Source organism: Zootoca vivipara, chromosome 15 (assembly GCF_965207765.1).
Source record: "Zootoca vivipara chromosome 15, rZooViv2.hap1.1, whole genome shotgun sequence".
Lineage (NCBI taxonomy): Eukaryota > Metazoa > Chordata > Lepidosauria > Squamata > Lacertidae > Zootoca > Zootoca vivipara.
Genome location: NC_142598.1, coordinates 10,395,580 through 10,420,977, shown reverse-complemented (window position 1 = coordinate 10,420,977; position 25,398 = coordinate 10,395,580). Strand labels below are relative to the sequence as shown.

The 25,398-nt window shown below is 47.3% G+C and overlaps 1 protein-coding gene across 3 annotated transcripts in view; it reads right to left on the bottom strand.

Annotated features, from left to right (window-relative positions):
* Positions 1-356: 356 nt before the first annotated feature.
* DOCK6 (dedicator of cytokinesis 6) overlaps positions 357-25,398 on the bottom strand; it is a 104,403-nt gene continuing 79,361 nt past the window's right edge. For all 3 annotated transcript variants that reach the window (XM_060268862.2, XM_060268859.2, XM_060268860.2), the window contains 10 exons: positions 24,315-24,507; positions 23,808-23,951; positions 21,608-21,739; positions 12,232-12,357; positions 9,433-9,522; positions 8,394-8,630; positions 6,820-6,963; positions 6,401-6,507; positions 3,905-4,072; positions 357-2,479 (listed from right to left, as the gene is read on the bottom strand). In XM_060268862.2, the coding sequence (XP_060124845.2) occupies positions 2,437-2,479; positions 3,905-4,072; positions 6,401-6,507; positions 6,820-6,963; positions 8,394-8,630; positions 9,433-9,522; positions 12,232-12,357; positions 21,608-21,739; positions 23,808-23,951; positions 24,315-24,507 (1,384 nt within the window). In that variant the 3' untranslated portion in view covers positions 357-2,436. The remainder of the gene's footprint in view (positions 2,480-3,904; positions 4,073-6,400; positions 6,508-6,819; positions 6,964-8,393; positions 8,631-9,432; positions 9,523-12,231; positions 12,358-21,607; positions 21,740-23,807; positions 23,952-24,314; positions 24,508-25,398) is intronic.

Genomic DNA, 25,398 nt, shown 5'->3' with positions numbered 1-25,398 from the left:
TGTTTGCATTTGATAAATGTTTGGATTCAGAGCCATTGAGTTTTGTCAATGGCAGCAGAAAGGGTATCTGTGGTGGTTAGAAAAACAAGTGTGTCAAAACAAAGAAGGAACAGGGATTAGGGGACAACGGCAGCCCTATCCCAAGGGTACAAAGCACAAAGCAAACTCTGCCCATATCTGTGGGTTCTTGCTAACAATGAGGACCTAAAACCTGACCAGTTCAAAAATGGAAAGTTGGGTTCTCTCTTGGATTCTTAAGTTTATGGCACAACTTTGCCTGTAGCTAGTACAGATTCCTAGGTGACTCAAGTGTGAAGAAATGACACAGCCCTATTCATTAATAAGAACAGAATCAGTCTCTTTGGATTTTGTTTAATGGCATTATAAATAAAATGTTTACAAACTTCTCCACCAAGGAGCAAGACATACAGAAATCAAATCTCAGCTGCCTACCATTGGCCTGGCCATAGCACAAATGTAGCATTTACCATGTCCAGAATTTCTGGCCTGGAGCAAGGTAAGAGGAGTGGAACTCTGATCCAGAGAGAAGGACATTTCTTAAACATGAGAACGTGACATTTTGAATCCAAACTGTTGCAGCTTTGGTTACAAGTAAGCAATTGAGCTCTAGCACTGAGCTCCTTTTGTCTTCCACTGTTAGGAAAGAGCACCAACCTTCAATTATTATTATTTTAATAAAAGGTCTTTGGGTGGTTATGTGAAGGGGGTTACTGAGCAAGGGAGAGAAACAGTGGGAAGTTTTACCTGTTGGATTGGTCCAGTGCCTGTACGAATCTACGAAAACCAAAAAGGAGAAACTTGGAACTGAATCAGCACCGCTTACACAAATCTGTCTGTTCTAGCTCGTTTTGCTTTCGCCAAAAACGATGCTAAACTGAGCAAGGAAAAAAAAAAGTACTCAGTCCAAATCAAGGGAAATATAGTCTGGATTAATCCTATGTACTTGGATAAAATGCTCCCCATTACTTTCAAGTAAATCTGGATTTACTCTCTCCAGTAGTAAAAACACAAGAGCATTTTGCCATTGCCCTCGATCCTCAAATCATCCCCTATTAAAGAAAGCAGAATACACTCATTTCTCCCAAATACTCTTCGCTCTGCCACTATGGGCAGGGGCTAATCACTACTCCCCCAGGAGAAGGATGTTCATTCCTATAAGAGTGAGATCAAAGTCTAAACTCAACTCGAGCCTGCAGCAGTGATTTTCCTTCACTTCCGCTTGCTTGGGAAGGTGGGGGAGAGGCACTGACTAAGGTGAGGGATGCTCACAGTTCATTCATCCTCTTATTAATGAAAAATGCACACACAGCCCCTCCCCCCTTGGCATTTTGGGGGCGAAAGGAGGGGAACAGAACTCCTCTGCTCACTCTAGAAGGCACTGCTGTGATCAAGTGTGCGTGCAAATACTAGCCCCTGCCTCGGAAAGGGTATAGCAAGAGGCATGTAAAATAGGGAAGGGTCTTTGGCCCGTGCTGCAAGTGAGGAAGCTGAGGGTCCCAGAAGGCAGTTGGCAGAAGGCCATCACTTGGTGACCAGCTACATAAAAACTGGCAGTCAGGATCTCCTGGGAAGGGGGTGGAGGGAAGAGCTGAGAAAGTATGGAGTCGGGACTCCTTGGTTTCAGCCCAAGCACTGGGTGGAAACATCAAGCTCTTAGTGCAAGAGGACTTGGTCACCTCCGAAGGTGAGGAAGCGAACCCAGGTGTCCTAGGTTTCAGCCCCCTAACTCAGAGACCGCTGCCCCTCTCTCCTCTCCCCACCCAGGAATGGGAACAAGAACTTGGTCCTGTCATTCTTGTTGATTCATGAACAAATAGCTGGCAACTCTAAGTGGTTGGTAGCCAAAAAGGGGAGTGTCAAAAAACAAAGCAAGAGAAAGGGGGAAACCTAAGTTTTTTTGGGCTGAGCCCAGCTGTCAAGACAGAAGACAACACAGAATCCACAGTGGGTGGGCCTCCAACTGCAAACATAGCCAGAGTTTCAAATCTGGCTATTCTTTGTGGAAGTCAAAGGCCCATGAGAGCAAAAGCAAATCTTCAGTTCATCAGGGAAGGGGATCTGCAGATGGTCTCACAGCTGGGGTGCTTCACCGAGAAAGCTGTGCACTGCAAGTCTTCCTGAAGGTGGGGCGCAGCTCTGAGCTGCACATATGTGAGAGCCAGATCACTCCCACCGCCAGCTCCCACAGAGATGTCTCCTTCCTCTTGAAGTGTCCGACTGGCCCACATCCTGGAGAGAGCCTGGAATGACATGGGAGGGTACTCCAAGTCTCAGCGTTGGCCTCCCAGAACAGAGCAAGCAGCCTGTCATCCTGCTTGGCTGCAACCCTGGGGGGATGCAAGGCTCAGTAGTTCCCTCCTGCGAATGGTCCCTGCAGTTTTTCAGGTGGTCCGTTCCAGCGGGGGGCTTCCCTTTCTAGGCTTCAGTCTTCCGCAAACTCAGCCTGCTGAAGGAGTTTCTGGCAGGAGGAAACAAGCACAGCACAAGACTCAGAAGAAGAAGAAGCATGTTCTGTAACTGGGGATTGGGAGGGAACGATAACAGAATGGCAAATGGCTTCATTCTGAAGGGTCAGGCAGATAAGAAGACAGTACACATTTAATGTCCAAATCTAAGACGTCCTGAATGGATAAAAGCTACACTAGTAAAGCTGCCTATGCCAGCTCAAAAACCACTGGTCCACTTAGTTCAGTATTGAAACCACTGAAGAGTGAAAGCCCCAAGGTATTTACACCTTAGAATTGGACAGACAGGTGGTCCTCCAGATAAATGATGTTGGAATCTAACTCCTGTGTCAAAACCAGCATAGCCAATGGTCAAGGATGATGTGAGCTGTAGTCCAGCAACTTCTATAGGCAGAGCTGCTGGTTAGCAAAACCTGCTATGTTGAAACTCTGCACATGAAGGAAGTGTGTGCACTGGCAATGTGCCGCAGTGCAGTATACTTGGGGCATGGGGAATGGCTCTTCAGAATTGGTGTACAGAATTGTGGGGACCCCAGAGGTTTTTTTTCCACTGTGCTGGTGAGCAGATGGCCCCGGGCTCTGCCTTAAGAGGCTGGTTGGGGTGCCCTTGTGGTGCCTTTCAACTCTCTGGCCAGGGTCAAGGACTGGGACCAAATTTTTCTTTTCTTAACAAACAAACAAAAATTACATAAATGGGATAAAGGAATACAGTGGTCCCTCGACTTACGAACTTAATCCGTTCCGAATGCACATTCGTAGGTCGAAAAGTTCGGAAGTTGAAACATGGTTTCCCATAGGAAAAAAAATATTCGGAAAAATCCGCAAGTCGAAAAAACCGTGTGTAAAAATTCGTAAGTAAAAAAAACTGCATTTAAAATCGCCAACGGTTTCCGTTCGGATGTAGAAAAATTCCTAAGCGTGCGGCCATTTGTCCCATTCGTAAGTCGAAACCTACGGATGTCGAGTAATTCGTAAGTCGAGGGACCACTGTAAAACCAACATTTAGCAGAAATTACTGATAGACTTCCAGGTTCAGGAAGGAACATGTCCTTTTAAAAAAATATGAAATGAAATGTACGGAGCTCATGCTGTGCTTTGTATTTTCTTTCCAGACCTCCGGGCAAAATCCCAACAGGAGCTTCCTGCCCTGGGGAGCAGCACAAGGGCTTGGGGAGCTGCTTCCAGTTGAAGGTGCCATGCCTGCAGAGAAACCCCAGTAGTCCTTTCTAGGCTTCTCATAAAGATCTTTGCTGAAGGGGGGGAAATGGAGGCCAAAACAAGGAGTAGGTGGCCAGTGGAATCCTGGCAGTTGTCACCACCAAAGTTGCCTGTGTGGTCTGATCGAAGCATCTTCGATCAAAGTTCAGAGTCTCTGCTCATGGCCTTTTTCGGAACCTGCGCAACAAGGTTTCCCTCACCTGTGTGCAGAATGGGGGGCCAGAGGGGTGTAGAGTTGAGGGATCTTGCGGTTGAGAAGCGGGTGCAGGGCTTCCTTGAGGCGCTGGTAATTCCTCTCCAGCTCTCGGAGAAACTCCCGCTGGTCTGGTCCAATCAGCGTCTTGTTCTTGCGAAGGGCGTCTTCACACCTAAAAAAACCGATGGCAGCGAATAAGAAGTTCGTGGTGGAACCAGCTCAGGGCTGAGTTGTCTCTCACTCCAGGCACAAACTACAGGCATTTCCTTAGTTTAAAGAGAAGCACAACTGGGAATTAGAACTGTCCGTTCTCTGGACAGAGGGGAGCCCAAGACCATTCAGCCTCCTCAGATGATTCTTAAGCTGCTATCCCTATGCTCACTTACCTGAGAGTAAGTCCCTCTGAACTCAATGGAACTTGCCTGAGTAGATATGCAGACAATTGGACCATTAATAAACTATAAATAACATCTTCAGGTTATTTTTAAGCATTTAGAGGCTTAAAAATTACAGGATATTCCAGGGGTCAGCAAACTTTTTCAGCAGGGGGCCGGTCCACTGTCCCTCAGACCTTGTGGGGGGCCGGACTATATTTTGAAAAAAAAAAGAACGAATTCCTATGCCCCACAAATAACCCAGAGATGCATTTTAAACATAGCTGCCAAGTTATCCCTTTTTTAAAGGGATTTTCCCTCATGCTGAATAGGCTTCCTCGCGAGAAAAGGGAAAACTTGGCAGCTATGATTTTAAATTAAATAAAAAACATTCTACTCATGAAAAACATGTTGATTCCCGGACCGTCCGAGGGCCGGATTTAGAAGGCGATTGGGCCGCATCCGGCCCCCGGGCCTTAGTTTGGGGACCCCCGGGATATTCTCTGAAGGCACCACCTTCTTAAAAAAAGAGTGGTCATTCTTATTACCAGCTATTAAAATGCTCTGGAAATGGTTGCAGGAGGCAGAATATACATGATCAGATTCAAGTAATGTTGAGTATGCTGGCAGTTAAAACATCCTCATTTTGTCAATCTTCATGCTTTAAGCTGCTGGGGAAGCCGCCATATTGAGTCTACTGATGATGTCGAAATAAATAAGAAAATTGTCCAGTAGCACCTTAGAGACCAACTAAGTTTGTTCTGGGTATAAGCTTTCGTGTGCATGCACACTTCTTCAGATACACTGAAACAGAAGTCACCAGACCCTTACATACAGTGGGAGAGTGGGGTGGGGTTTTTCTCAGAAGGGTGGTAGGAGATGGGTAATTGACTCAATGGGTATGGTAAATCTGTTGACGACTGTTAGCGACTGCAATTATTCCTACAGGAAAAAGCAAGGGACAGTGCGCAGGTGACCAAAACCAGCTTTACCATATGTAATGAGACAAGAACCCAATATCCCTATTCAGACTCCACCCATTTAAGCTATGTGCCCCGGGCTTCTTAACTGTCAGAACGTGCTGGCCTATGTGCTGGCATAGCGATCATGGCGCTGGTGTGGCTCTCTCGGCAGAAGGGTGTAGTAAGAGCTGCGTTTTAACGTGGAAGCTTCTCAAGCACCTCCTCTTCCCACATTTTTTATTTATTTCGACTGCGTCAGACTAACACGGCTACCTACCTGAATCTACTGATGATGTGTTGTGGTTTTCTTGTTGGACTGACTGATTTTAATGTTTTAAAATGACTTTCTGGATTCTTGTATTTTGTTATTCTGTCTTGGGGCATTTCAGGTAAAGGGCAGGATACTAATCTAACAAGGAATATAATATAGGCAGCTAGCAGGTGCTTCCAGCAGTCTCTCCCCCCCCCCCCCTGCATTTACAATTAAGGAATGGGTAGCTTCATGAAAAGTAATCCTACTTTCCTGCCCCCCCCCCCCGCTCAACAAGAATTGCACCAAGATCATGCAGCTGGATGGCTCAGTTAGTTACAGGGTGGTGCTGATAACACCAAGGATGCATGTTTGATCCCTGTAAGGGACAGCAGCATATACCTGCATTGCAGAGCGCTGGACTCGATGATCCTCGGGGTCCCTTCAAACTCTATGATTCTATGAATGGTAGTTCTACAGAACCCACAGTGGGACTTGTCACAGATCAAAGTAGAGAACGAAACAGGAGCAAACCCCCTTCCTGTTCCATAGTTGATGTGTGGTAATCGGATAGGAAGTAATTTCTAGCCAGCCCTAGCCCTCCATTTTCAAAGCGCTCAGCATAAATTAGAGACATTCACATCTCCTGGAAAGAAGGTGAGCTAAATTTCCAACAGAAACTTCACATCCAACAAGATTCAAATTGCGACAGGAAGCTCTTGGCAGGGTGTTTAATTAAACACAGCAGGATGCCAGACACCAGCAGCCACAACAAAACGTACTAATAAGCAACCTCGATTCTCCAAAAAAGGCACTTGAAGCAGCAAGATTGAGTGGATATATCCATGTAAGGGCATTACACTTGCAAAAGGATTTCAAGCTACAGATTCAGGGCAGGTGTGCTTGTGCAGTACCTCTTGGTGAAGTCCTTGAAGCAGAGCCTCAGCTTATTGTGGTGTCGGTAGAGCTTGGGGTCTTCGGGGATCTCAGCCAAAAATACCTGCGCCACCTCCAGAGGTCCCTGGAACAAAAGGGCCTTGGGGTCAAGAAGAAGTCCTCCTATTGCCCTCCACATTGATTCTGACTCAGTAACTCACTCTTAGCTATCACAATAGCACCAAGGGTCTCCATCCTGCTTTCAGGCTCCCTTGCCCTACCCTCTACTTCAGTGTTAACCTGAACTCCTTACCCCCATCAGACCCAGGATTAATTTCTGTTCTTACCCCACGCCTGTGATCTGCTGACTCCACAGTCTCAAGGGGTTTGCTACTTTGATTGGAAGCTTCCTCTTCCCACCGAATCAATCATTTATCCCCATGCCGTGGTCAAGTACCTGGTTGACTATGGTGCCAACACATCCTTGCAGCACCATCTGCAACATCTTGGCATCAGGTGGATCTTGGTGGGTGGCAAAGGCCAGTTCCTGGGTCTTCTTCTGCATGTCCTCTATGGCCACCTCGATGGGAATGAGAATGATCTGGGGAGAAGAGACCAAACAACGGAAACACAGCTGAAGCATCAGGAGATGGGCATGCGCCATTCATATAAAACCCCGAACAAGACATTCTGGGCCCAATCTAAATTCTGCATTAAAAAAAAGCTCAGTTCTGCAAACTGCAAAAATTAAGCACATTGAGTATATATACTGCACATGCAAGTCCCACTTAGCAAATGCAATACATTCCCAGGAAATTGAGCATTCACAGAACAAGAGCCTTATGGGAACTTTTCTAATCTATTATCTTTCTACCTCTACTCAAATTTCAGCAGTGCCCCGTACGATGTCAAAATTCAGTGGCTTCACCTCCTCTTGCCTCCCATTCTACATCATGGTTGCAGCAACCCACTGCGGCACCCCTGAATCCAGTGTGACTGAACCAGTTGCGCTCCCCTAAATCCGCCTCTGCTCCATGGTTTCTGCCTAGAAATGGCAGGCACCAAGCAGGAAAGCATAAACAAGCAAGGCAGATGGCGAACTCTGGCTGTTCAGGTATCTGAATCAGCCATGCATGTAGCAAGGTATGGGCATAATTCTTTGTGTTTCGAAAAGTGAATTTTGCATAATGAGCAAGCAGATAGTGGGACTTGCATGTATGCTTAGAAAATTGAGGTCAATCTAACCTGTTTTATATTTTAACTCTTGTATGCTTTAAAGTATAGTTGTTTCACTGTTCTATCTTTTGTAAACTGCTTTGAGGTTGTCGTCATTTTAGTAATATAATCTTTATTAAGAATAACATGAAACAATACGAACAATGAATAATGGTATTGGGTCACCAGAAACAAAACAAAATGTAGTCATGGTGTTTGTATGGCAGAAAATAATAGCAGAGTGTTAAGTTAAAGAACTATGCTTTGAGGTTCTGAAGAAGTGTGCATGCACACGAAAGCTCATACCAAAATATAAACTTAGTTGGTCTTTAAGGTGCTACTGAAGGAATTTTTTTATTTTGCTTTGAGGTTTGTTTGTTTTACTATCAAGTGGTGAATAAATTCCATGAAATATAAACAAACAAACAAACAAACAAGAAAGTAAGTAAGTAAGTAAGCAACTAAGCCAGCCAGCAAGCATGGCTTCTCTTCTATAATTTATTTTGCAACAGTTATTATTTATTTTGAGTTTTGTCCGTCTCATAAGGGGAGTGGGACGAGACATTTTAGCAGAAATGCTGAATCCCACCCCACTGGAAAACATGTCACAGTTTTTCTGGTTTCTGAGATTGTGGAATGCATTGCTCACAAGCTCAGGGACTCAAAATGTGCTTTAGAATGTTTTGAGATTCTTGCTTAGCTGAATTTTTTCACTACCCTTTTTTTTAATTTCTGAGAATTGTAGCCCCCCTCGGCCCCGCTCCCCATTCTCATATGCCTCCACCCACCCACCATCCCCACCCCACCCCAGAGTACCTCCTCCTTGTGGATGACATTGATGCGGGTCTTGATGTAGGGGAAAGCGTGGGAGGTGGTGAGCAGAGTCTTGCGCTTGAACTGCTCATGCAGGTCGCCATGCGCTCGCCCATCCAGCGTGAAGGGAGTACAGAACATGAAAGTGCGCAGGTTGTAGTTCTTGTCAAAGTACGTGACCCGATCCTTCAGCTCATACGTGTCGAAGAACGGCTCCACGTAAGTCAGCTGGATGTATGCCTGTGGCAAGGAAGACAACAAGGCGGCAGGGGGCAGTCAGTAGAATGTCGGGGCAGCACCACCTCATTCTCCTCTTCCACACAAAGGGGTCTGCTTGTCCTGACTGTCATCTAAGCTACCAAACACACTGGGACCAACTGACTATGGGAGAAGGAATCCCTTGGTGCGGCAAAGGCTGGACTACAGGCCCATGTCCCTGGTGCGGCAGCGTCGGCAGTCACCACAACGTTTTAAGAACGGCAACGTTTCTACAGACTGTGCTTATAATGGCTGCAGCCAGAGCGAAGCTCTCGGTAGTCTCACCCACCACCTTTAATTGCCCAGAGGCACCTTAAGAAATGAAGCTGGTGGCCATGACTATCCAGAACTTCATTCTGAATGGAACAATGGCAAGAACTGCAGATAAAAATGACTTTAGCGGACTGTAGAAATAAAATGACTTTAACTGCTGCCAAAACTATTGCTATGGCATGGGTCATGCCGTAATTTCAGCTTCTTATGAACAAGCCAAGGGTTGTGGAAGTAGTGGGGAAATAAGAACCTATTTTAATTGTGATATACGGGTCAGGGAGAAGGAAGGTTGCCATTCAGCCTAGAAGGAATAGCATGCATCAAATCTTGTAGAGATCTCCCTCCTTGCAGCTTCAGCTGAACATGAGACACAATCCCAGGCCGCATGGGGCAGAAGTCCCCATCCTCCCTTTAGTTATCCCAGCCCAACAAAATTTGCAGACTAGTCCCTCAGCAGTGCCTGGCTTGCTAATGCAATGCACTCCCAACACATGATAAAGAGCGAAACTACCTTGTTAGGATCCAGCTTGGCTTTGTCCACAGGGTTGGAACCTTTGATGATTTCTACCATTTCATGCCCAAAGCGCTCAGTGTAAAACTCCTGCAAAGGGGAAAGGATACAGGCGAGTTATTCAGGGCATGACAAAAGGGACAAAGATGAACATTCGGGCTTCCCCAGCCACTGAGACCACAGAAAACTCCTTGCAGCCAGCGTAAAGGTAAAGGTGAAGGGCACCCCTGACCATTAGGTCCAGTTGCAAACGACTCTGGGGTTGCGGCACTCATCTCGCGTTATTGGCCGAGGGAGCCAGTGTACAGCTTCCGGGTCATGTGGCCAGCATGACAAAGCCACTTCTGGCAAACCAGAGCAGTGCATAAAAATGCCGTTTACCTTCCCGCCAGAGCGGTAACTATTTATCTACTTGCACTTTGACGTGCTTTCGAACTGCTAGGTGGGCAGGAGCTGGAACCAAGCAACAGGAGCTCACCCCGTCGTGGGGATTCGAACCGCCAACCTTCTGATCAGCAAGCCCTAGGCTCAGTGGTTTAACCCACAGCGCCACCCGTGTACCTGCAGCCAGTGTGGTTCTGCGCTTGCTTCCGAAGGGCAAACCAGAATTATGTGTGTTTTATTAAATGTTCAGTAGGCAATTTGTGTATAAAGATGGGGTAGGTAGGAGTCCTTTTTCCTATCAAAGCAAGTGCACTTGCAGAAAGCCCACCTCTTCCCCTTCCCAGCTCAGACCCAGGCTGGGGGTGAGAAATAAACTTAAAGCACCTGAGTGTGGCAAGCAAGGCTTTCTGTTTCCATACCACATCCCAATGCTCAGTTTGATATACAAAGGAGACCCTCCTGCAACTATGCTTTTGTCAAATAGGGAAGGATGCCTTTACGAGACATATGCTCTCCTTGGTCCTCAGAGCAAATGGTGGGGAAAGCCTCGAGGACATGGCGATCTGCATGGACAGGTGCCATGAATCAGCCCTGAGAAAGCAGGCAGCAGCCTCCGTCAGAGCTGCCTCCAAAGCCTCTTCCCTTTGGCTCTGCTTGGACTACAGCTGAGCGACACTTTTGCCAAAAGCCACAGCTGCCGTGGCTAAAGAGAGGGAGCTTTTGGGAAGAGGGATTGTGAAGGGAAAGGGTTGCGTGTGTGTAGGAGTGAGTGTGAGTCTTGCTTGTTGTAAGTCACAGCTTCCTCCCTCCTTCAATACTGCTTTAGCCAAGTTAACTGCTGTACCATTCTTGGCAAGACAAGAAGAAGAGACAGGCTGAATCCATGCAAATACAGGGGTCAAACATTAGCGGAACATCCCACCCCAACTAAGTGCAAACTCTTGCAGGTAGTTACAGGTAGGTAGCCATGTTGGTCTGACGTAGTCAAAGCAAAAAAAAACCAACAACAACGTTCCAGTAGCACCTTAGAGACCAACTAAGTTTGTCATAGATATGAGCTTTTGTGTGCATGCACACTTCTTCAGATACTGTACACTTAAACAGAAGTCACCAGACCCTTATGTATAGTCAGAGGGTGGGGAGGGCTATTACTCAGAAGGGTGGTGGGAATGGGTGATTGGCTGATAGGATAGGTAAACCTGTTGATGATTGTTAATGACTGCAAGTGCACATGATAAAGCTTTCTTTAGCACCTCACCCCTTGCTTTTTCCTGAAAGACCAATTGCAGTCATTAACAATCATTAACAGTCATCAACAGGTTTACCATTCCTATCAGCCAATCACCCATTCCCACCACCCTTCTGAGTAATACCCCTCCCCACCCTCTGACTATACATAAGGGTCTGGTGACTTCTGTTTCAGTGTACAGTATCTGAAGAAGTGTGCATGCACACAAAAGCTCATACCTATGACAAACTTAGTTGGTCTCTAAGGTGCTACTGGAACGGATTTTTTATTTATTTTGTCTTGCAGGTAGTTGAGAGTAAAGGCTATTATTTCACATATGATTGAATCCCCACATGGAAATGAGTGCATCTTTCCTTCTATCTTCCTTGGCTCCCCTGGCTTTCATTGCCTCCCTCAGTGTCTAATTTAAGTGCCTCTGGGCAGAAGAATCTTTTTTGCTTGTTATCTTGTAGACCATCATGTACTCTGATGATGTCATCTAAACAACAACTTGTGGGTTCCCTGTACGTAGAATATCTGAGCTGCATACATGTGCTTGAAAGCCAAGCCTAGAAGCATCTTCTCAGCACATTTATGCCAGGTATTTTTGACCTGTCCATCTCCTACATCGTCCCTACTCCCCCCCAAGGGAAATGTTGCATTACTTCTCTATTAGCCTTTTGGTGCCTGTAATTATGATTATTATGATTATTATTTTATTATTAGGCTGTCTGCCAGTATGCGTTTTACTATGTTTTTATTATGTTTTTTATAATTGATGTTCTGTAATGTATTTTTAATGTTGTACACCGCCCTGGGACCTTTTCATAAAGGGTGGTATTTAAACTGAATAAATAATAAATAAGGATAATAAATAAAAAATACTGATGAAGACATTCCTCTTTCAACAAATCTTCTAAAATCTTTTTCCTAGCTAGAATCTGTCCTGGATACAAATTGCTTTTGTGACTGTGTTGTTGTTGTTCTTTTTATAAAAAATGTTTCTGTATGTGATTTATTTTAAAAAAATGTTTTTATATGAAACTGTTGTATATCTAAATTGCTTTGGGATGCTTCATGAGAAGCACTTCAATAACGACATAAATGAGCAAACCTACACTAAACCTTCGTGTTTGATCCATACTTCTTTTCAAGGATGTTTTAATCAAGGATGTTTTAACTCTTACCTCAAGCCGGTGAGAGATCTCAGCCAGCTTGGTGATGGAGGGTTCCTTGTAAACAAACTCTTGTTCGTCCAAATCCCCAAACTTGCAGCCATAAAAACCAACTCGGAAATATGTTCCAAACATTCTCTTAAGTGACCTGCATGGTAAGAGTTAAGATAACCACGACACAAATCAGGCAGGTAACTTGAATGCTGACTCTTAAGCCCCAGTAAGCATGGCTTGCTAAATCAACCACCAAAATACCTGCCCTGTTCCCAACCACTTCTCTCCCTGGAGGCTTCCATGTGCACTATGGGTGAATCTGGTGCTTGAGATCCAGGAAACCTACATTCATGTTCACACTGTCACTGAGTCCAACTCAATGACCACTGGGTTCACAATGCGCTTTAGTGATCTTTGCATGGGGTTAAATCACAAAATCTGCACCTGTGACCCCACCTGAAATACAGTTGCTACAGTTCTAGCATCTCCCCTGAAGCCTCCAACCCAATTCCTGTAAGGTGAAAGTAAAGGTAAAGGTAAAGGGACCCCTGACCATTAGGTCCAGTCGTGACCGACTCTGGGGTTGCGCGCTCATCTCGCATTATTAGCCGAGGGAGCCGGCGTACAGCTTCCAGGTCATGTGGCCAGCATGACAAAGCCGCTTCTGGCGAACCAGAGCAGCACATGGAAACACCGTTTACCTTCCCGCTGTAGCGGTCCCTATTTATCTACTTGCACTTTGATGTGCTTTCGAACTGCTAGGTTGGCAGGAGCTGGGACCGAGCAACGGGAGCTCACCCCGCCGCAGGGATTCGAACCGCCGACCTTCTGATCAGCAAGCCCTAGGCTCTGTGGTTTAACCCACAGCGCCACCTGAGTAGTTCTCCTTAATACACACAAATGAACCAGACCACTGCTCCCCAAAGACAAAATTTCAAGAAGTGCACTCCAACTTACCAAATCAGGCCAGCAGGACCACAAGCAGATGGCAAAGTTGAAAGAGAAGCAAAATAAGAAAAAAAGAAGTTAGAAAGAGTATGGTAACTACTGGAACACAGCAACTGCCAAAGAGGGGCGGGTAAGTGGAGGGGAGCTGGACTATTTCCATTGTTTTTGTTTTACAAAGTTCGTAATACCACCTCATCCCTAACAGCCATTGCAATCCCTATGACTGCGTGCAGAAAAAGTCTCCAGAGATCTCCCAGTTGTACTGCAAAATTATCATTACCTGCTGCGTGCTATTTCTCTCCCCCCCCCCCTCCCACCATACTCCCTGGCCAAATTGGTCTGACAGGTCCCTGCAGCATTTCATGCAGTATCTGGGAAGAACCAAAAGCTGCCCCCAGGAGCGCAACCTGATATACCACAACAAATGTTTATACTGCCATGGCTGGTACCCACAATAGCGCTGGTGATGAGCGGCACACCCTTCTATACTTATACATGCAATGCCCGAAGAAGAAGAAGTTGTGCCGGCTCCTCTGGGTCTGGAAGAAGTTGGTGCAATTAAGCAAAAAACATTCCCTCTCCCCAACTACAGTCATCAAGGCATTGCTGCTAGATCACGGCTACAGCCGCAGGAACGGTTAGGAGGACCTTGCTTCCCTTTCCGCCCTAGAAATGGCTGCCTGCACACAGCCCAAAACTGAACGAAATTGCCCCCTCCATAGCACCATCTGTATTTCAAACACGCTCTGAGCATCTGCTTGACCTTGATGGAACCACTTCCCCTGAAAATTCATCAGAGCCCTTTAAGAAGCACTTGGTGACTGAGCTGGAGCTGTTTAAATCACTTCTACTTTAATGTTTCTGAGATATTCTATTACAGGCACCCCCAAACTTTGGCCCTCCAGATGTTTTGGACTACAATTCCCATCTTCCCCGACCACTGGTCCTGTGAGCTAGGAATCATGGGAGTTGTAGGCCAAAACATCTGGAGGGCCAAAGTTTGGGGATGCCTGTTCTATTACCTACCTCCAGCTTTCAGGGCAGTGGCAGGAGGACACCAATAACTGGTGTCTCGGGGGCCCCCTCCAAGGCAGGTGGCTGACTTAGGGACCCACAGACACGCTGATGCCTCCTCTCCCACATCCAATTCCCAGCACCTTTCACTCCTGGACACTTCCATGCATAGCAGTTTCTCTCTCTCTCTCTCTCTCCCTGGAAAGTGCAGGGAGATCTGGGTTCGGGAGGCTTTGGCAGCCTACAAAGATCTCGTGAGGACTTGTCTGCTAAACTGCATGGTGTGCACATGGAAAACTGCATTAATGATGCACAGTATGCAACGGAACCCCACATAACTAGAACTAGACCTAGCTGCTGTGCCGCGAGGCTGCCTAGGGCCACTTCCTGGCCCCTCTGCCACAGCCTAAACTGAGGCTGTTCCTGATCCCGATTCCTTGCCAAGCAAAGGCAGCAGTGGGCTTTAGGATGGTGTCTTCCATTTTCGGGACCACTTCAAAGATTACAGAGTGCAACGTAAATGTTCAGAGCGCAACGTAAGCGTGTGTCTGCTCTACAAAGTGGTCATATAGAATAGCTTCCCTGGGGTCCAAAATGAAAGCAAAGAAGACTTGCATCGTAGTTAAGGATGGACTAGCCTTCTCCACTATTTGTGCATCTCTACATCGCCACATGATAACACGGATTTTCAGAGCACTGCACAGGTAGGAAAAAGTTGCTTCAAAAGCAGTGCTTGGGGGAAAAGAGAAAGCTTGTGTAGATTTCCCTGTGGTCTGTATGTGCTAGAAAAGGAAGCTGCACTGGTCTCAGAGGTAGGCTGTGTCAGCTAAAGTCTATGCCAAGTGTCCAGGCCTCAGTGCAGGCAAGATTTTAATCCAGTGGTTCGAAAAGCAAGTATCTTGAGCAGAGGGACCAACAGGTAGGTAGACAATCCAACCAAAAGGACAGAGACATAGCCAGGTGGCATCTACCAGCTATAAGTTACCCAGGTAAAGGTAAAGGACCCCTGACTGTTAAGTCTAGTCGCAGACAACTCTGGGGTTGTGGCGCTCATCTCGCTTTACTGGCCGAGGGAGCTGGCGTTTGTCCGCAAACAGTTTTTCTGGGTCATGTGGCCAGCATGACTAAGCCACTTCTGGCGCAACGGAACACCGAAACCAGAGCAGCACACGGAAACACTGTTTACCTTCCTGCCGGAGCGGTACCTATTTATCTACTTGCACTTTTGGGTGTGCTTTCGGACTGCTAGGTTGGCAGGAGCAGGGACCGAGCAACGGGAGCTCACCCCGTTGTGGGGATTCAAACTGCCGACCTTCTGATCGACAAGCCCAAGAGGCTCAGTGGTTTAGACCACAGTGTCACCCACATCCCCCCAAGTTACCTAGGCTGAGGGAATTAAACAAACTTCGAAGCAAGCAATGGCTTGGGATTAGCTCACCAGAATGGCCCTGATCCCTAAAGACCTGGAAGATTTTGGTATGTGGAGTTAGCATCCCCATATGGACCACTTCCAATTCTCTCATCTGTCCAGTGACAGTAAGAAACAAAGAATTTCTCTACTCAGCTCTTGTTCTGAGTCCCCACAACACCCAACAATGCAGTGTTTTTGTGATACTAAGAGACTTAAAACGGGTGAGGCTTTTCTTGTGGTCTATCTTTTTAATGGAAAATCAGTTCTGGGACAGGTAAAAGCTAACAAATACCAAACAGGTTAAGAACGTTAGGAACCTCTATTCCCAAAATCCTTAGGATCCACTGTAGAGGTGCATGCTACGATGTCAACACAGCACTTCGCTGCCAAAAAAACCACATCCCTTCCATTCTTTCACACTGTGCATGTTTGTTCTAAGGGGTGTGTGTGTGGGTGCATACATCTGAACACACACAAAACTCAGGATCGGGGTGCTGCTCTTAGTAAAAAGACACGCCGGTGTACAAGCGGAATCTTTAAACCAGATAAAAGTTCTGGAAATGCACTAAATTTGCTTTGAGTATTTTAGTAGGTGAAGATAAGATTGCTGAATGAAAAATACTGAACAGACTAGGAAGAGGCTGCCTACCCAGGGAAGATAATGCCTGGGACATTTTAATTTTTTGGGGGGGGGGGACTAGAAAGGGATGTTTGAGAAGGGCATGGTGTGGATAAAAGGTATTCCCCCTCCACCCCACCATACTACACTGGAACAATCCAAGCTGAATATTGGGAAGATTCAGGAGAGACAAAAGCAAGCACTTCCTCACACAGTACATACTGTAGTTAAATCATGGCATTCACTCCCACAAAATGGGGAGTTGGCCACCAACTTACGATGGCTTCAAAAGGGGATCTGACATATTCACAGGGAATGGCTATCAATGTCTCTAGTCACGATGGCTATATATTATCTCTAGCATCGGAAGCTAGTCTCTAGTCTCTTAATGACAGTCATTACGCCCTACATGGGGGCCTTCTTGAGAGTGGCCCCAGCAGGTTTCCCTTTTCAGAACAGCTTTTAAGCACCTTGTTATTACCCAACTATGGGAGGGCTGAACTGAATGTGATTCGAGCCATTCTGTACTTTGAAGTCGTACTTTGATGTCTCCTAACTACATATATGTTTACTGCCTTGGCTCTGGTAAAGAGAAGAGCACATTGTAAATCTGGGTGCAAATTTTCAAACAAGCAAACAATTTTATTACTTGCGCTGCATTTTCTCAACCTGCTTAAATGGATGGTACCTGGTGCTGGATCATTTATTAATTTTGCTTGACAAAGGACTGCAAAAGTAGAAGTCACAACGACCCTAACCTATTACCTTAACAAAACCCGGTTATCCACTTGCGGATCTCATTATAAACACTTCTGAGCATACACTTCCAGACCCTCAAAGCATATGGGATGCAGGGGGCAGGCCTCCAGGATAGAGGTCACGATCCCTAAGCAGCTGCTTTGAGAAATGGGGATGGGGAGAAGAGAATGGAATTGGAAGGGCAAGAAGAGTATGGCCAGGACAGCTCCTTCTCCCCACCCAACAATTGAAAGCAGTGAGTGAGGAGCAGGCACAGGGCTCTCCAGTTGCACGCTATGCAAGGACCCACCAGCTGAGGGAGGTGTCATAGAGAGGCTGCAGGAAGGGCCTCAGCAAAGCAGCAGGGAGAGGAGCATGGACAGCACCAGCTGCAGGATATGTGCAAGGGGACAAAGGCCAGGGGCACAAATCTGCAGGGTGAGCTGGACCAATGGGACTGTAGCTAAGAGTGATGCTGGCTACCTGCCTGCCTCAGTCAGGTGTGTGTGGCTCTGGCGGTGGCTGAGAGCCCCTAAAAGGAAGGATTGCCACTCCCAACTATGATCGAAGGCATTTATAGAGCTGTTTTCAGACCTCACAAAGCCGTTCAGATAAAATTATTATTTTTTAAAATGATAACTGTCAGGGGATTGTTGCGGCTGCTCTCGAGTAAAGACGCTCCAGTTTGCTCTGTCCTTCAGAGTTTTATTGTGCATATTCTTTACAGTGCAGAGATATCAGAAAACGTGACTGCCTAGTCCGATTCAGAACCCGGCAATGGCTCCCTTCGTGTCTTGGACCACCACAAAAGCCTGGGCACCCCAAAGCGCCTCCCCCTAGCCCTGCGTGTGGGTGCGCGCCTCAATTTGGGCGCCAGAGGGGGCTACGTTCCTTCTCCCGTCCTTCGGCTGGAGCGTTGCAGAGGCTCCGGCACCTCGCTGTGCTGTCCTTCCCCCTCTGGCCAGCTGGGTCGGTGCCTAGGCTCTGACACGTCTGAGAGCCCTCTCTCCACCCCACTCCATTCCTCAATCCCTCCTCCTGGCCCGCTGCTAGTGCTGTCACTGGGCGAAGTGCTGGTCAGGATGACTGGGGGAGGGTCCCTGTAAGGAGTCCCCCTGACAATAACAAATAAACATTAGTTCATAAAACAGAGAAGGCAATCCACTGCTTGTTGTTGTTGTTGTTGTTTTTAAAAAGTTGCTTATGCTTCTTTTCCTCCTCTCTCTGGGCTAGATGGAACATAGGATGCTGCTTTATACTGAGTCAGACCACTGGTCTATCTAGCTCAGAAATGTCTGCGCTGACCGGCAGCACTCTTGAGGATTTCAGGCAGGAGTCTCTCCCATCCATACCTGGAGATTCTGGAGATTCAAATTGCCATTTTTTGCTTGTAGCCAGACACTCTATCACAGAGTTATGGTTCTGCATAACATGGGCGTACCCAGCATGGGGCAAGAGGGGCAGCTGCCCCCCTCTAGAAGCAGGGCAGCTGGAGAGGAGAGGCAGGGACGCTGCCTGCTGTGCTCCGCCTCAGCCTGCTTGGCTGAAATGAAACAGCAGCAGCGGCAGCGAAGCTGCCTCCGTTGTAAAAAACCTGGACTTGGACCTGGGCTAACTTCAGCCCACACTCCTTCAAGTCACAGCGAGCACAGCACAGAAAGTGCTGCCCGACAATGCTCCGTGGCACCTCATTTGCTTTGCTGCTGCTGCCTCGTTTTAGTCACCGCTGCCATTAAAGGAGCGGGCGAGGCAGGAGTGCAAGCGCGGGCGGCTCTGTGTGCTGCCTTGCAAACGGCCCCCTTTCCTCTGGGGGGCGTGGACGTTGACCATGCCTCCTGGGGGGATCCTGGCACGTCATTGCCAGCTAGCCAATCGGGTGGCTGGGGGCGTGGCTGGTGTGCCCCCCCTTGCTTTGATCCTGGGTACACCCATGCTGCATAAGCTCCTGGTGTGGCAACAGGAGAAGGAAGGGGCCACCAGTGGCAGCTGGAGGGCAGTTAATAATAGTAGCAAGGGCAAAGCATGCTACCCTCTGCAAACCTGTGTCGTGGTGTGTTTCCTCGTCACTGGAAGACTGCCAGGATAGTGGGAGGACAAAGAGCTTGGCAGCACAAGCTTTTTCAAAGGGGCTGAACAGGAGGCACATGCTTTTTGTTTGCTTGCTTTTGGTACCCTGCAGCACAGAAGCAGTTTGGGCTGTTCAATCTAGTTTCAAAGGATGGGCTTCTCTTGAATGGGGAGTTAGGCCACCTGTGCTTCTTGCTGAGAATCTGTAGTACAGGAAGCTGCCACTCAATAGACACACTCCAAAAGCACAATAAAACACCCTTTGCCAACTGCAGTCTTGGAACAAAGCTTGTGAAAATATGAATGCAGTTCCATCACTTTAGTCATGGAACAAACTGACCGGTCCTAGCCTACACCAAACGTATTAACTAGAGGGGCCCCAGAAAAGACAGAGAAGGCCTTTGGGGTCTCTGCAGACAGGGTCAAGTCCATTCTCTTGGGCCTTCCAGTAGGATTCTGCCACACAGTGGTGCTCCTTTCCCAGACGCTAGGCCCTCATCTGCAATCTTCCTTATAGCAAAACAGCTATGTCTCATAGAGTGAAAAAGTAAGAGTGCTTTGCTGCTGCAAGATACAGCCTCCACATGTCCAGCAGGCCTTTTGTCAGTAGCCAGCCTCTGACATTTACAGCAAACATTATTTGCAAGGGTACTGTAGCGTGCAGGATAATGGCATAGATTTGGAACTATGATCCTGGGTGGGATCATGAAACCGCACTGTTTCTGTCTATTTTCCCTGAGGATTGCTGCCATTTTGAGGCACGCACAAAATTTGCCTTGCTCAGCCTGCACAAGAAAGTTCAGGGGCTCCCACTTTGGTGTCATTATCATTGATTAAATTCCCATATTCCCTTTCATCCAGAGATCACAGGGCATCTTACAATATAGAAACACAAAAATACGTACCATAACAAGAAACAGAAACAATAACCGCCACCCCTTGACAAACACACACAGACACACACACAGAGAGAGAGTTTAAAAGTTGCAATAACTGCACCAACAATGCCAGCTAGAGGAGGAGTTTGGCGGTAAGTGCACAGAGGAGAGTGGAGATTACAGAAGCAACATGCACACTCACACAAACACCGACACAGAAAATGTAAGACATGATGCAGCCTACCTCCCAGCCAGAGGCCTGATTGACAGGACGGAGAGGACAGGAAGGGAACAGAGAAAACAGGAAGAAGAAGGTGGTTATTGATTTATTTTCAAAACTCAGCACCCGTCTTGTCACAAGCTGATCACAGGCTAGGCCCAGGCATAACCCTGAATGGTCACAGGCCGATCTGAACATAACAATTCCTGTTCTTGTGAGGCATCCCAACCACTGCCAACTTCTTGAAGAAGCAAGCAGGAGATGGCACGATAATCCCAGCTCATTTCAAAGTGTATTCGACCATCATCTACAAGACCCAGCCGCAAAGACTAGCACACTGCCAACCTGAGACCTTGAACACAACTTTGACCTTGGCCCAGGAGGGCAGGGAGGGATGTTTTGGTTTAAAATGCCACCTGCAATCAGTATAGATCCATCAGCTCCCAATAGCTCTTTTCACCTTTTCCCCAGGGTTGGCACCATCGGCATTTGACAGAATACCCAAGTGAACCCCGTAGGAATCAGTGGAGCTCCCTGTTTAGCTCTGATTACAAGAACAGAGCCATAAGTTCTGGCTTGGCAGCATCCCCACTAGGCTCTAATCCTGTATGGAGCAAATCCTAGAATTCTGGACTCCTGGCTGTTCTATACCGAACCCATACTGGCACATTCCTCTCTCTATGATTCAACAGAGGGGTTTTTTTGTGGGGGGCGGGAGCGGGGAACAGGCTATGGGTTCCAGTTCAGTATGCTTTCCTCATACTGTCACAAGGCCCCAGAGAACTTCTCTCTGTCTCAAAGCGGCACTGTCCATTCAACTGAGTGCATAAATTGCACCTCCGCTATGAACACTGCCCACAGCATCTTGATTTACACTATGCCAAAGCTCGGAACTCCCATGCCACAGCCCCAAAGTTTCCCCAGCATAACAGTTTTTGGGCTCTGACATTCAGACCGTTCAGATTTCAGTCTCCAGTTGCAACCGTCTCCGATCCGCCAAATTCACGCCACGTTTACTTATTTTGACAGGCAACCATGGAGGAAGGAGAACTTATGCTGGCTCTCTTACTTCAGCCATCGCCCTAAACAAGGCATTGCAAAAAAAAGGTCTAGAGACCAGGAGTGGGGAATCTCAGGCCCCAGGGCTGAATGTGACCCTCCAGGCATCTATATCGGGCCCTCAGAACCCTTCCTAGACCACACCCCCTCTCCCCAGGCCACACCCCTCACTGGCTTTCGCTTCACACACCCCAAGTGCTTTTGCCTGGCTGGAATATGTCCTTGAACCCTTATAATGCCTCTTGACTGTCTGGATGGCAGAGACAGGTGGGGGCATTATGTATAGAAACTAGCCCACCGTACAAAGGTAAAATCTACATTTACTGCCTCCGACTGCACCCACCTCTTGCCTGCGGCCCCTGGAAAAGAATGTGGCCCCTGGGGGGGAGAGAGAATGTGGCCATTGACTTGAAAAAGGTTGTCCAAGAAGCTGCACTCACTTGGTTGGTTATCTTGTTGAAAGCATCCTGCAGCTTGCCATGCAGCACTGCCAACTTCTTGAAGTCGCGGTTGGCTTCGTGGATGGGGATGAGGATCTTGTAGACCTCGTTGACAGCCTCGTAAAGCCCACCCTGAAGAGAGCGAGAAGGAATTCAGAAAGTCACTTCGGTCCTCAGGGAAGACCTGACGTGGGGCTGCAGGGGGTAAGGCAACTGGGCCACGCATGGCTAGAACCTCACAGAGCCCCCAGTCAAGGTGGAGGCCTATTTGGAAATATGCAAGCTCAGCTTGCCTGCAAAAAGTTTTAACTTTCACTGGAAGGCAGTTAAGTCTCTCCTAAGGGAAGAAGCTTTACTAAGACTGCCATTATTATTATTATTATTATTATTATTATTATTATTATTATTATTATTATTATATATTTGAATTTATATACCGCCCTATACCCGGGGGTCTCAGGGCGGTTCACAGAATAAAACCAAGATATAAAACTCCCTTCTACGATTGGATTGAAGACTTATACAAACTCGCAACATATGAACAACTTGCATATAAACGCAGGCTTGCCATGGACAAATTCAATGATATTTGGAATCCATTCTTACAAATACTGTAATAGGTTAAGATCTGGTGAAGTACAATAACAACCTTGTAAAATATACAGTTTTGGTTCCCCAGCCCCCCTTTACTTTCCCTTCTACACGGATTGTGTTTCTCTTTTTCTTTTTCTCTCTTTTATTTACGTCTCACCATGTTTACTGCACATATAATTATGTACTTTTTGAACATTCAATACAGATGTTTTTTTAAAAAAGCTATTAAACCACAAAATACATACGGTAATAAAAATAAAAACAACAACCCAATAACACCCCCCCTGCAAAAAAACCCCACATTTTTAAAGGGCACAGGGTGTAAATCAGATCAACCAAAGGCCTGGTTAAAAAGGAGTTTTTGCCTGGCGCCTAAAGGTGTATAATGAAGGCGCCAGGCGAACTTCCCTGGGGAGAGCATTCCACAGATGGGGAGCCACTGCAGAGAAGGCCCCGTTCTCGTGTTGCCACCCTCCAAACCTTTCAAGGAGGAGGCACACGAAGGAGGGCCTCAGAAGATGATCTCAGGGTCCGGGTAGGTTCATATGGAAATAATAATAATAATAATAATAATAATAATAATAATAATAATAATAATAATTTATTATTTATATCCCGTCCATCTGGCTGGGTTTCCCCAGTCACTCTGGGCAGCTTCCAACAGAAAAATAAAATAAAATAATCTATTAAACATTAAAAGCCTCCCTAAACAGGGCTGCCTTCAGATGTCTTCTAAAAATCTGGTAGCTGTTCCGGTCCTTGAGGTATTGCAGTCCTGAGCCGTTTTGGTCCAACGGGGCAGGAGGAAGCAGCTAATTGTGACTTGTGGGTTACAACCAGGTTCCTACTTCTGCTTCTGGAAATGAACTGTATGAATTCACACTACTTTACACAAATGTTTCTTTACAATCACCACCTACTGCAGCTTCATGCGCCAGGAGGTGGTTTTTTTGTGTGCGCCTTGTTTTAAAGGCAGTGTGGGAGGGGGAGAGAGGTCTTCGGCCCTCCACATACTTTAATTTTCACTGAAAACAGAGGGGCTGAGATACCTGCAGGGAAACACAATTGGCCACTTGCCTAAATGTATTACCGAGAAGTGGAAAAAGCAACACTCCTGAAACCAGAGTGCTCCTTCCCTGAGGAAAGGCATCCCAGATAAGCAGTGGCGCATTTAAGGCTGTGCAAACTGAGCATCTGGAAACAATCAAAGTGAATGAATGCAACCAACGAAAAGACGGCTGAAGCTTACAGAAAAACAGACAATAACAGAGATAGAAGAAAGCAGGTGGGGAAGAATTTACAAGAATTGGCTGCTGTGGGAAGGGCAGAAAACACAGCCTCTCTGTGACCATTCAAGTCCCACTCACCCACCCACCCACCCACCCACAATCCAGACCATTCAGGTTCCTAAGCCATTTGCAGTTTTAAAAGGAAGCAGAAATTTGTGCACAAAAAGCTGTGTTCTATGGCGCTGGTGCCCAATCATTCTCCAGGAGTCTACACACCTGGGATTCAGCCGCCTACTGCAGCAAGAGAAGGCGGCTGCCACCCCTCAAGCACAGGGAATGCTCTTGTACACTGAAAGTAAAAAAGTTCAAGTTCTCACCATAGTAAAGGAGGACGCTGCCTGCTCGAGCAACCCAACCAGCCCTTGCTCGGTGAAGTACTTCCCAGAGCAGATGCCCTCTTCATCAGGGGACAGGACGTCATCCGAGACGGCAGATTCTTCCAGCACGTTGGAAGAGATGTTCTTGGAAAAGGGCAGATGTTACTGTTGGGGTGGGGGGGAGGGCACACAAATCTTCTCACTCTTCCCTCCCAAACAGCCTGTCAGTTGAACAAGGCAAGAACTCTAGGTCTTCGGGGCCTTAGGGAAGCAGAGGCCTTGCTAGGGGCAGGGAACATCTGGGCATCACCCCACATTTGGGTTTAGGGGAAGCAGAAATGGGAGGCAGACCCCCTCTGTTTGTTTATCTCTCCCGCAGGAAAGTAGGACTGGGGCTACGAGTAAGTACTGAAGCTAAGAAAGAACAGAGAAGAGCTGCTCAATGCCTTCGATGCAGACCAGCCTTCTTTTTTTGAAATGATGCCTTGGCCTTGGCCTTCTTCATACCTGGAAAGTGACACAGCCCACAGGTAGGTAGCGGCAGTCCTCCAGCATACTCAGGTACTCGGCTACCAGGGCAGCGGAGTGCACCAGACACTGAGCGGCCTCTGCATGGTTCCCACGCTCAGAGTGCTTCGCTGCCATGTTCTGCAGCCAGGTCAGCCTCAGATCCGGTGATGTCTGGTACCCCTTGGCTATCCTGAGAGGCAGGTAATGAATGATCAGGGACAGAAGTCCTGAGTTCCATGGCTGGCTTTGCTACTGACTCACTTTAAGGTGACTTGCTTCAAGTCAATCCAAGCTCCCGCTCAGATAGGAGGAGCTTCACTTATGAAGCCTTTTTCATAGCATTTTGAGAGCCAATGCAGTTCAGTGGAGCTGCAGGTCAATTCCGTGTCCAGGGCGGCTGTCTACCAGCTCCATATGGTATGCCAGCTGAGACCCTACCTGCCCACAGACTGTCTTGCCAGAGTGGTGCATGCTCTAGTTATCTCCTGTTTGGACTACTGCAACACGCTCTACGTGGGGCTACTTTTGAAGGTGACCCAGAAACTATAACTAATCCAGAATGTGGCAGCTAGACTGGTGACTGGGAGTGGCTGCCAGGACCATATAACACCCGCCTTGAAAGACCTACATTGGCTCCCAGTACATTTCTGAGTACAATTCAAAGTGTTAGTGCTGACCTTTAAAGCCCTAAACAGCCTCGGGCCCAGTAGACCTGAAGGAGCGTCTCCAACCCCATCATTCACTGAGGTCCATCTCTGAGGGCCTTCTGGCAATTCCCTCACTACAAGAGGTGAGGTTACAGGGAACCAGGCGGAGGGTTTTCTCGGTAGTGGCCCCTGCCCTGTGGAACGCCCTCCCATCAGATGTCAAGGAAATAAACAACTACCGTGTTTCTCACATTTTAATACACCGTCTTATATTTATTTTACTCAAGAAAATAAGCCTATGGCTTATTTTCGGGGGTGTCTTATTTGTTTAAAATTACCTCTTCCCGCTGCGGCTTGGCGCCCGGAACTGGCTGCTGCTGCTGCTGCACTGCTGGGCGCTTTGTTGGCGCTTCAGCAGGGCACGCTGCTGGGTC